Source organism: Macaca mulatta, chromosome 16 (genome assembly GCF_049350105.2).
Source record: "Macaca mulatta isolate MMU2019108-1 chromosome 16, T2T-MMU8v2.0, whole genome shotgun sequence".
In the NCBI taxonomy this organism is placed as follows: domain Eukaryota; kingdom Metazoa; phylum Chordata; class Mammalia; order Primates; family Cercopithecidae; genus Macaca; species Macaca mulatta.
Window position 1 is genome coordinate 36,801,592 of NC_133421.1, and position 12,727 is coordinate 36,814,318.

General features: G+C 35.9%; 1 protein-coding gene and 1 pseudogene across 7 annotated transcripts in view; one reads left to right on the forward strand and one right to left on the reverse strand.

Annotated features, from left to right (window-relative positions):
- NLK (nemo like kinase) overlaps nucleotides 1-12,727 on the forward strand; it is a 152,638-nt gene that overhangs the window by 70,192 nt on the left and 69,719 nt on the right. For all 7 annotated transcript variants that reach the window (XR_013406219.1, XR_013406220.1, XR_013406222.1 and 4 more), the window contains one exon: nucleotides 10,888-11,017. Coding sequence is in view for 2 of the 7 variants with exons in the window: in XM_077970580.1 (XP_077826706.1) it covers nucleotides 10,888-11,017 (130 nt within the window). In the remaining 5 variants the exon portion in view is untranslated. The remainder of the gene's footprint in view (nucleotides 1-10,887; nucleotides 11,018-12,727) is intronic.
- Nucleotides 4,555-4,856, reverse strand: LOC114673081 (small ribosomal subunit protein uS14 pseudogene; annotated as a pseudogene).

Here is a 12,727-nt window from a genome sequence, read left to right on the forward strand (position 1 = left end):
ACAGTTGTCATTATTGTTATTATATATAATTGCTTATTCTTAAATGACACGTGCAGACTTAATGTGCAGAATCTCTCTCCCCACTGAGGTGCAGCCAACTCGGGTCTCTGTTCAGTTTTGTTTTTTTTTTAATTTTTAGCCTAGCTTTCTTGGAGTCCTGCTTGTGTCTGCATAGCTGAGTGGTTGGCTGTTGGTTAAAGGTGCTCAAGCATTTTGAGCTAGTAAGGCTTATATCTTTTGGGGTGTATGTGTGTGTGTGTGTGTGTGTGTGTGTGTGTGTGTATGTGTGTGTGTGTGTGTTGGGAGAGCATGTAGTTTTCAAATTTGCCCAGCTTTTATTTTCTGCTGAGCCCTCTCAGTTTTTCCTCACATGCAGGAAGCCTCTCAGTCAGCAAGAGATCTATGGAGAGTTCAGGCTCTCTCCAGTCTCCTCTGGACATATATTCAGCCATCAGTTAGCCAGGACTGTGTGGGGAGTTTAGCCCCCCTCTGTGACTCTCTCATTTCCAGAATCTGCTTGTTAAATTTCTGGATTTCTGATAGTCTGCCCTTCTTCTCAACCAGGACAGTAGCCTTTGAATAACAGAGTATAGGCTTTCTCTGTTCTTTTCTATTTGGGTTTAATGCTTTGACCCCACAACGCTACTGGGTGTGGGTTTTTTGCCCTGTCCTTCAAATCATGTTAGCTCCCTGCGACAATGAAGCTGCTGGGTTTTGTAGCCAGCCTTGCCCAGGAACTATTAGATGTACTGGTGCTTGGGTAGGGTGTGGCAGGGGTGGGGTAAGAAGCAACCCCAAACTGTGACTCCCACTATTCTTACACAAATTTCAGCAGTTTTTTGTAAAAACACTTAAATTTGTCATTTGACTTTGGCCATTTTCTGGAGTCCCAAAATGGCTGTTTTTGACACTTTTGTCTAGTTTTATAGTTGTTTTGAGGGGAAAGGATTTGCTGACCTCTTCAGTTTGCCACAGCTGGAAGTCCTGCCTCCTGTTTTGTTTTGTTTTTGTAATATTTTTGGGTTTGGTTATTTTTAACAGGCTAATTGAAAACCTGAAGCACATCTATATGTTGTAGCTGCTTCAGCATTTTGCTTCACAATGGAAGAAGTTAGGAGATTGTGATTAGATTAGGGGTGGGGCTGTAGTCCTAAATTTGCTGACAGCACTTTCCTGTGGAATGCTTCCTAATAATGTATTCTTGTGTAATGATGAAGAAAATGTTTATTTTTTTAAGCAAGCAGATTCCTTTGGGATTCTACTACAACATAAAAAAGACATTATAGTATGCTCGTTTCTACAGAATGAATTTGGCACAGGGAAAGAAGTGACAAAGTTCTTTGGGCTGGTATAGATGTATATCTATATGAAAAATAATGGAAAGACTCATCCTTTTAAAAAGTTACTCATTATACAGGTTTAAGCTAAAATACTTTTTTTGTGCTAGAAAATTAAGCTGGGCAGTTTGCCTTTTTAAAAAACCTTTCTAATTTAGTAACACACATACACAAAATAAAATGTATAACTCAGTGGCGTATCACAAAGTGCAGACTTCTATAACCACCATTCAAGTGAGATACAGGACATCACCAGTACCCAGAAGTCCCCTGTGCCTTCTGGATCCATACCCCAAGAGAGGATTCTTGGATCTCACGCAAGAAAAAATTCGGGGCAAGTCCATAAAGTGAAAGCAAGTTTACTTAAGTAAAGGAATAAAAAGAATGGCTACTCCATAGGCAGAGCAGCCCTGAGGGCTGCTGGTTGCCCATTTTTATGATTATTTCTTGATTATATGCTAAACAAAGGATAGACTATGCCTCCCCTTTTTAGGCCATATAGGGTAACTTCTTGGTGTTGCCATGGCATTTGTAAACTGTCATGGCGCTAGTGGGAGTGTCTTTTAGCATGCTAATGTATTATAATTCCAGAGGTCACTCATCACCATCTTGGTTTTGGTGGATTTTAGCTGACTGCTTTACTGCAACTTGTTTTACCAGCAAGGTCTTTATGACCTGTATCTTGTGCTGACTTCCTATCTCATCCTGTGACTCAGAATGCCTTAACTTCCTGGTAATGCAGCCCAGTAGGTCTCAGCCTCATTTTACCCACCCCTTACTCAAGATGGAGTTGCTCTAGTTCAAATGCCTCTGACACTCTACCATGGTTGTCCTCCCCTCCCAAGATAATCACTATCCTAACTTTTATGCTAACTACTTCCTTTCCCAGCAGTTTCTGTCTCCTAAGTGTGCATCCCTAAACATTATAGTTTAACTTTGCCTTTTTTAAAAAAATATTATGGAAACGGTATCTTGTAGTATATATTTATTGTGACTGATTTCTTTTGTTCAAAATTATGTTTGTAAGATTGTCTATGTTGTTGCATATAGCAGTAGTTTATTTTAATTGCTGGAGAGTATTCCGTTGTTTGAATATACTACAATTTGTATACTGTATATTATATATTAAACATTCTGTTTGTGGATATTTAAGCTATTTCCAGTTTTAAGGGTATTACAAATATTGCTGCTCTGAATATGCTTGCATGTGTCTTAATGTATAGATATGCATATTCCTTTTGGTTATATACCTAGGAGTCAAATTGCCAGGTCATAGTGTATATATATTTTTGACTTAATAGATAATGTCAACTTGTTTTCCAAAGTGATTATAACAGTTTACCTTCCTAAACTATAAGAATTTCCATTGCTCTTCATCTTAACAAAACATTTGCTATTGTTAGACTTTAAAAAAATTGATTTGTAGGATTCTGTATACATCTGGATAAGAGCCCTTTGTTCCTTATAAGTGTTGCGGGCATCTTCTCCTATGTGACATGCATTTTTACTCTCTTAACAATGAAGTTATGAAAAGACGTTCTTGATTTTAAAGTAGTCAAATATATCAATATTTTCCACTGTGATTAGTGCTTTTTGTGTTCAACTGATGAAATCCTTCCCTGCCTTAATATCATATTCTTCTATATGTTATCTTCTAAAAGCGATGTGATTTTGATTTTCACATTTATATCTACATCCTACCTGGAATTCATTTTTGTGTATAGTGTGAAGTAGGTTTGGAGGTTCATCTTATTTTTCCATGTGGATATTTCATGGTTCCAATAACATAGATTGAAAAGATACTATATCTGACAGGGTTCAATCAGGAGAAAGAAACCACACCAGTTATTTAAACAGAGTTTAATATGGGAAAAAATGTTAATTAGGTATAAAGTTGTCAAGTAGATAACTAAAAATGCAAGAAGAAAACACGTAAGATATCACAAAAGTAGCGGTTTCCACCCCACAACAGGAAGAATAAAGGGAAGAGGTTGGAATTATTAAATTTAGAACCCCATGATGTCTGAGGAGAGGATACTGGCTCACTGATGCTGGTATCTGGCATGAAAGATGTGGTGAGGCTAGTTCTGCAAGTTTTGGCAGAACTATAAACTGAATTCAGCTACTGCTATAAGAAGGTACTATTGCTGGGAGTGAAGAAGTATTGCTTGGGTGTCACAGAAACAAGAAACAGACAGGAAGCCCATAGGAGGAGCAAGTCCCTTCTTCCTCCTCCAGCCTTGCAGTCTCCCTCTACAACCTTCTGTTGGCAGAGCCTAACATGGAGCCAGTTGGCAAAACCAAAATGTGGTTTGTAGAGTTTAGCTCCACAGCATTATAGAGCAGTGTTTAGGTGGATGGGTTTGAAGCTGAGAGAGACTAGCTTAATAACTGACACAACCTTCCTGTCTCCACTGCTCTGCAGAGCAAACTTTTTGGTAAGTCAAGTGTTCATATAGGCGATAGTCTCTTTTTAGATTATATTTCTATTTCATCTATCTTTGTACCAAAATTACACTATGTAAATTACTGTAGCTTTACTATGTCTTCATACCTAGTAAAGCAATTTTTTCAAAACTGACCTATCCTTCTTGAAGTGTTTTAGCTGTCCTTAGAACTCTTGAATTTATAGAAAAACTTTAAAACTACTTCATCTATCCCCCCATCAATTTGGGGGGAACTGAAAATTTTACAATGTTGAGTCCATGAATATGATACATCTTTCCTTTTATTCTTTAATTTTGCTCTGTAATATTTTTTAAACATCTTGTATAGAAGTCTTGTGTAGCATCTGTTAGCTTTAATCCCAGATATTACATATTTTTAATATTATAAATAGTATTTTTTATAAATTTCATTTTATTATTTTTATTTTGAAAATTTCAAACTTACATTATTTTCCGTTTGTATAATTAGACCCCATTATACCCACCACCTAGATTCAGTATTTAATAAGATCTGCTTCATTTGTTTCAACTATTTTTTTTATTGTTGCTGAAGTATTTTAAAACAAATCCTAGATCTCATGTCATTTCACCTATTTATACTTATAAGTATGCATCTCTAGAAAATACGGACATATTATTTATAACTAATTCTAAGCCATATTCACATTTCCTCATTTATATTTTTAAAATTTTTTATTTTATGTATACAGCGCTAACATGGTTTCTTTCATTGAGTGGATGCCTTGGATAATTCATTCAACAAAGATCATTTAGTCCAACTTAATGAAACCTATATCCTTCACGTACTGATGGAAACACTGGCAGCACCTATTGAGGCCGTGTTTCAGGATCAGAGCATGCTGGTTTGAGCAGATGCAACAAGTGTGAGAACCCCGGCCGAATTTTCATGGGTGGCTCCAGTAGAGCTGCTGGTGACCCATCTTGCTTTCAGGAGTGCAACCAGGCAAAGGGCCTCTTTTATTTCAAAAATGTTTTTTACTGTTGATATGTTCAATTTGCTTTTAGCTTCAGGCATATTGTTCACATTTGGTATTAAGTAATTATTAAAATATTAGCCATTAAAATATTAAAGTATGCTCAATGACAATTCAGAACAAAGTTTTCTGATGTGAGCTTTATTTCTAAATTCATTAAGATTTTTGACATCTGCAAAGCCACACTGTCACAAACCTACCATGTGAATAAAACTGTCTTTTTCTTTCAAATGTTTTCTATCCTTACATAAACCTAATGTGCAACAAAAATTGCCATTTGTTAAATATAAATTTTTTTCTAGTCCTCAATGTTCCTATTACTGAACACATATCTTTCAGGAAGTCATCAGTGAGATTAAAAGTAAGTGCATTTTTGTGTGACATATTTTTAGCTTTACTTGCCCTTTGTAACCTCTTCTTGCCTAGACAAAGTTGTTAAAATGCAAGAGGGAGATGTAGTTGTGAATTATTTTCATTTGTGGCTTTGCCTAGAAACCTTTCCTTCATTGTTTCAACTGGTTTTCCTCCCCATGCAATATTCGTAGGTCTGTTTCTAAGCAAGGATTGTGACTAGTGGGCCATGAAAACTACCTAGACTTGGCAGACTGGGCTGTATCATGTTCACCCCCTAACATGAGAAAATCTGGCATGGCAGTTTTCCTGCAGGCAGTTCAATACTCCTCATAGACATATTGAACAGTGACTGAGGAGGAAGTCTCTGTATCTCCCCAACATCTACAGTATGGATGGAACTAATTAATTCATGATCTAAAAAACAATTAAATATTCCCAAGACCACAAGAATTATCATAAAATGATTTAGCTACATTTTAACTTATCCAGTATTATTGGTGGGGACTGAAAGGGTCTTAAGAGTTAGGTTTCACTCACTAGTACTAAGTACTTGAAAATAAATATGACAGCTTGATACTGGATGGCTTACCTGTTCCTTATCCTTCCTCCATTATCAGCACCCTCAGGTGTCTCACTACAGATCAGAATGGCCCAGTGCTGTCTTATCTGCTGAGATCTTTGCTATTTTTAGTTCATTAAACACAGAGTTAGAGGATGTTTAAGTTCTTATTTAACTCTTTGAGTCAAATATAGATATTTTGCTGCTCCTAATATTATTCAATATTAGGAGGATATGAAGAAAAGAATGAACTGTTTCTCAGCCTTGGTTTATCTGTTGTATAAAGCCTTTTTTCTTTGTAATACAAATTAGCAAATTTGGGAATCATTTTATATATCCTAATAAATTGGAAAAGGATCTCTTTCTTAATGCATACAGCTAACCCAACAATTACCAAACTTGGATAAACAAACAAATGAGAAAAGAACTCGGCTAATAGGATACATTAAATATAGAAGATGAGAATCCATTTTTTATTTATGTGTTTTGGATGGGGGAAAAGCCTAGAAAGATTTCTTCTAAATTGTGTACAACTCTATAAATGTGGTGGAGTGCACACAAATTATAGCCTGTTAAAATTGCAATTAGAAAGACCAGTGAGAAATAAAAATAAATTTGTTATTCCATAACTTATTACATAAATTTCTTATGTATCCTTGAACATAAAACAAGGACCAAGGTACAAATAGGATACATTTCCTAGACTTGTTTGTTGTCAAAAATTTTGCCCCAGTTTGCTATTGTTTTCTGAAACAGACTTAATCTAAATACAAGTAAAAATAAGGAAATGAATTTCAAAATAAATGTGAAGGCAATAATCTAAATATTTAGAGTTTAGTTAGAAGGTTCTATTACTGAGATATGTACTGTATCAGTGTAGTTGACATATTGTAGTATGTGTAGCAAGAAATGGAGGATTGCTGATTACAACTTTATGTGAATAGAATTAGAAGAACCTGATTTTCTTAAACCAAGTTGAAGCACTTTTTAAATTATATTATGTATTTGCTTTGAATAGCTAAAAATATGTATCAGAAACATGAACTTTAAAACTGCTAAAACATGGGGGATTCTTCACATAAAAATGAAAAAGAAACAATTTCTTGGAGATTCTTGCTGTCTAGTTTAAAGATGTTTTAAGTGACATTTTAGTGGCTGAGAAAGTATTCCCAGTAATAAGTTTCACTTTTGTTTCATTACAACTTTTCTGCTTGTCAGTAATTTAAGCAGATTTGTGGCAGTGTTCAGTTTTCTGGGATTAAGAAAACTCAACAAAATGACCACAACAGATCTAAAATGCTTCCTGTTTTGTTATTGTACTCTTTTGATCAATTCCATATCTCTCTGAAAAATGACTTGTGGATTCTTCTGGCTTTTTAAAAAACAGTTGAATTTGTGAGGACAAAGAAGTATTGATAAACTCTGGACAAGTGTAAGGAAGGATTCTTTCTCATGACTCTTAAACATGCTGTTTGAAGTATTAATTTAAGACTTAGAAAGTAAACTCCTGTTAGTAAAACTTGACTGTTTAAGAAGGGAATCAGATGAAATGACAGATGCACTGTCTTATTTAAGGCATCCAGTGTTTAGCAGAGAAAGTAACTGCCCCAGAATTGTAGGTATAAGGATGGCTCCTTTTTTTTCTGAAATGAAGAAACTTGTCCTAAGTGTTGTTCATTATCTCTACAGCTGGAACTTCATTAGCAAGTGCCGTTAGAATAACCAGGGTATTGCAGCAGCAGAGAAACTAAGCGCCTCAAGCCTTTGAGTAACAAGGAAAATAAAAGAATTCCTGTATAACATGCCTCTACACTTATCTGTGTTCTGTGGTACTATTTGTGCTGAACCAAAGCATCTGCTACCTCAAGTTAAGAGAGAACAAACTCAACATGGCATGAAATTACTGCACTGCCATTCACATTCATTAGAGTTATATTGTTGCCAGCTACAGGCATGACTGGCTTTTGCATGAATAATAAAATACTGCTTTGTGAATTTTACTTTAAAATATTACAAGACACAGTACTCACCTTGAGCCTGCGTCAAGTATTTTCAGGAGTGGGTTTATCTCCTTTAGTGGCTTTTCTAACCATAATAGGGTGACCAGTAAGTAGTAGTCAGAAGTTAGGAAGAAGTATTGTATGAGGCCTTTGGAAAGGGCATTGTGTTAAATCAGTTTACCTCATGTTTTAAAACTAATATTTATTGTGCCTGGCTAACTGTTAAAGATACTAAAATTATTGTCATTTGGCAAACATCGTAATAATTGATTCCGACAAAAATTGTGAACGGATACTAAAGTTAATGGATCAAAGTTCAGTGAGGAATAGGATATTTACACAGTTACAAAGGGAAAAAAAATTGTAACCTTATAGTGGAGAAACCTGGCAGACACCTCATTCAAGTGATTAAAGTTATCAGCAGTAATGAGACATATTGACATTATATGCCTCCTGAGATGATGCACTGAGAAGGCATCAGTTCTTTGTTGTTTCTGTCAAAAATGGGTAATCTGAATCTAGTTATGAGAAAATACCAAACCCAAATTAAGGGCTAGTCTTCAAGGTAACTGGCCTGGTCTATATATTTCAAAAATGGCAGTCGTGAAAGACATGCCAAATAACTTCTAGATTAGAGAAGACCAAAGAGACATGACAGTTGAATACAATGTGTTATCTGAAGTTTTCCCTTTTTCGTATTTCATTGATATTTTTCTCTTCTAGTAGCTAGATACTGGAGTAGTATATTTAAACAGAAAAAAAGTACGACTAATAGTTTGAATATAGCAATATATCAGTGTCCCCTCCTATTTTCTAGTTTATGTGGATTTTAATCAGTATTGCAGATTTGGCTGGGGGTGTGTGTGTGTGTGTGTATGTGTGTGTGTGTATGTGAGATACAGGGTCTCACTGTGTTGCCTAGGCTGGTCTAGAACTCCTGGCCCCAAGTGATACTCATGTGTCAGCCTCAGCCTCCCAAAGTGCTGGGATTAACAGGTGTGAGCCACTGCACCCTGCCTGGGTTGGTATTTTTTAAGCAACAGTCATGAATGTTAGGTCTCCTGGCCTACTTGAGTTACATATGAAGCTATTGAAAACTCACAATTGCCTGTAGTCCCAGCTACTCAGAGGGCTGAGGCAGGAAGACTACTTGAGCCCAAGAGTTCCAGGCTGCAGTAATCTATAATTGTGCCACTGCACTCCAGCCTGGGTGATGGTGAGACCCTGTCTCTAAAAAATAATAGATAATACTTGTTTTATCAAAATTTTGGCCAATGGAAGAAAGTGAAGCCATCGTGTTCTTAAAAAATACTAGAATACTCAATAGAGATAGCACTATGTTAAGGAAAAAAAGATACTAGAATACATAATTTCAGAGTTTCACGAGCACTTAGAAAAGGAAGTAGTGATCACTAAAATGAATCCATAAAGAAGTTTGATATGGTTTTTAGACAGATACGTAGATAATAGGAATTTTTATTTTCAGGAAAGCAATTTGATGAGTGTCTGATTTCCTGAGTGATTGTAATTCATTGAATGAGTAACTGAATATCCATACCCAAGATTAATGATTGAATGTCAGTCTTGTTGATGATTTCTAGTCTTCTATCTGTTGCAGAGATCTATTCTCAGTCCTATTCTAAACTTTAATTAATAACTTAGAAAAAGACATTAATGCCACATGAATCAATTTTTTTTTTCGTTTTTTTAAAATACAGACACAGTCTTGCTGTATTGCCCAGGCTGATCTCAAACTCCTGATCTCAGGCAGTCCTCCTGCCTCAGCCTCCCAGAGTGCTGGGGACACAGGCATGAGCCACTGAGCCCAGCCTCAAATTTTAAAATGACACAAATTTAGGAGGAATAAATACTCAGAGCATTGGATGATCAGAACAGGGGCTGAACGAATAATAGCTGAAAATGTTAGGCAGGAATCTAGCCAAATAAATTGGACGGAAATAAATTCTACCAGAACAACCAATCTTAGTATGATAGGTAGAAGGAAAAAAAAAAAGCTCTAGGTTAGTTAATTTATGGAAAGTCAATTTGCCAAATGACCAATTGGCCACGTATACTCAATTTATTGGTATTTATTTTTTCTTTCTTTTTTTTGAGACAGAGTCTCGTTCTGTCGCCCAGGCTAGAGTGCAGTCAAGAAATTTTGGCTCACTGCAACCTCCGCCTCCAGGTTCAAACGATTCTTGTGCCTCAGCCTCCCAAGTAGCTGGGATTATAGGCACCCGCCACCACACCCAGCTAATTTTAGTATTTTTGGTAGAGACTGAGTTTCGCCATGTTGGCCAGGCTGGTCTCAAACTCCTGACCTCAGGCGATCCACCCACCTTGGCCTCCCAAAGTACAGGGATTACAGGCGTGAGCCACTGAGCCCGGCCTGATATTCTTTTAACTATTTGGTTAATATGTATCAACTGGGTTCAGTCAAAAAAACAGAAACCACACTCCTTTTTCAAACATAGGGAAATATAATACAGGAAATTGGTTATATAGGCGTTAGAAGGCTAAAAGGGGCGGGTGGTGGGGGACACAGTTGTTAAAGAGATAGTAACTACAAGAAGCAACTACCACACTAAGAGCTGGGAAATAAAAGGGATGAAGTTATCATTACTTGGGAGCTAGAGGGATCCCTAAGCTGGCACCCAGACTTCTAAGGAGGGGAAATTGTTCAACTGCTGCTTATATTGAAATCTGTAGTACTAAAAGATGTTCATATACATAAGAAATCAAAATATTTAAATTGTGTTTGAACATGTCTTCCCTCTCAATGTAGTTCTGAAAATAAAGCACAAAACTTATTTGACTTTTATCAAATTAATATTATCTATGCGGCTTCTGTATGTTTGTTTTTTCCTGTCTTTAAAATGGCTTTACCACTAATACCTCTCCTACCTCAAATGTATAAAGTGACTTCTCAGAAAGAGTAATTGTTTATATAAATTTAGAGAGGGAATTTTTTTTTTAAAGCATGGCAGATGACGTGGGTGACCAAACATTCTCTTTAATTGTTAGTATGTATTTTTTTATCTTTCTCACTGACACCTTAAGCTTTATTAAGTGGACTTAATGTTGAGTGTTTTAAGATAAAGATATTGTCATGATCTGAAACATTGGAAAACAAGGTGTGGAACTGATTTCTCTGTTTTTTTTTTCCCCCTTCCCCAAATACTGCTTCTTTAGGTCAGTAACAGATCCAAGAGATGGAAAGAGAGTAGCACTCAAAAAGATGCCCAACGTCTTCCAGAATCTGGTCTCTTGCAAAAGGGTCTTCCGGGAATTGAAGATGTTGTGTTTTTTTAAGCATGATAATGTAAGTGAAATTGGTATTTGGGGGAAACTATTTCCTAAGCCACCTGCATTCAATTAGTAAAGAGCAAATGAGAGTTTAAAAGGGCACCTATAAGTAAAATTTGGAAATTGGCTACAGTTTTATGCCAAAATGTGAAAAGAAATAAGCGCACCAGTGAGGTTATAGGAGAATACTTATTGTTAGGCTTTCAATTCATACATTCTTATTGGAAGAGATGCACACACACAGAGTTTTCTAAGCTGTAGTCTTTCAGTGCTTTGCTCTCCTTTTATATATACTCTTTATGTCTCTCTATGACTGTCTTAAATTTTCACTATTGAGATTAGTGGTTTTCAACCTTAGCATATTAGACACACCTGGGGAGTCCATTTTATGAGCATTTTATTTGAAGGTTTGAAAATTACACTATGAATTATATGACATGCACAAGCTCTAAACCTCAAATCAGGAGTTTCACAGTGGCTTCTGGAATGTGGTGTGCACTCTCATTTGTCAATCTGAATGTCTTTTTTAATTCTAAGAATACAAGCTATTAAATATGTTTAAAGCCCATAGAAAAGGAGCATGTATTTGTAGGGAAAATAGGTTATTAATAGAAACCACAACCAAGGTTTTTATTGAGGTGCTTGGAAACCTGAGACAAATTGGACCCTTTTTGTGACTGAACAATGAGCAAGTGTAAGTGAATTCAAGTGAATTCTAACATTGATTGATTGACAGATAAATATTGATTGATGCAAAGCAAATATTGATATTTAGCCGAGGAATAATACTAATATTCAACACAAAAATAGAGTGTAGTGATTTATGTAGTGAGTGATTTAAGTGGAAATAATTGACCCTTGATTTTAAGTGCTTTATCTTTATCTCATAATATTTTAAATCAGAGATTAAGTTAGAGATGTGGGAATAAGTTTCTTCTATAAAAACAGTACATCCCAGTACATCCCTTAAGTTAACATAGGCTAGCTTATTTTTGGCTGTGTTTAGAGATGTGAAGACTTACAGACAAATAGACTCATTGTGTTTTGACAGAGCTTCCCTTCAACTAATCCTGAATTAAAAAGTTGATACATGTAAAATTTACCTGGAGGTTGCCAGCATTAGAATATGTTTTCATTTTCATGTGAAAAGAAAAACTGCATCAAATTCTTTATATAATACTCAACCTATGCTATTTTAATTGCCACAATAAAAACATCAGAAAAAAAATTATGATTTCTTATGAGTCTGAGGGCTTATTTGCACAAAAAACTTGAGAACTTTGGCCAAAAGTTTGGTCTCACTTAAGAAGCAAATTTGCAAAAGTTTGACGTATTTGTTAAAACTGGAGTACTAAACTTACCATATGGTTCACTCGAAGCTCCTTGGTTTGACATATTTCATTTTATTGATTATTCTTCTTGAAATTCTCTTGCCTTAATTTTTTTTAAAGGGTATTGCTGTGTTTTAGTCGATTGGAACTGCCTTGCAATGTGCTTGTTTTAATACATTTCAAAGTACCACTTGAAGCCGGGGACAATGGCTGCATCTGTAATCCTAGCTACTCAGAAGGCTGAGATGATAGATCACTTGAGTCCAGGAGTTCAAGACCAGCCTGGACAATGTAACGAGACTTCATCTCTAAAGAAGAAAGTTTTTTAAATTAGCTGGGTGTGGTGGCACAGATCTGTAGTCTCAGCTATTTGGGAGGCTGAAGCGGGAAGATCA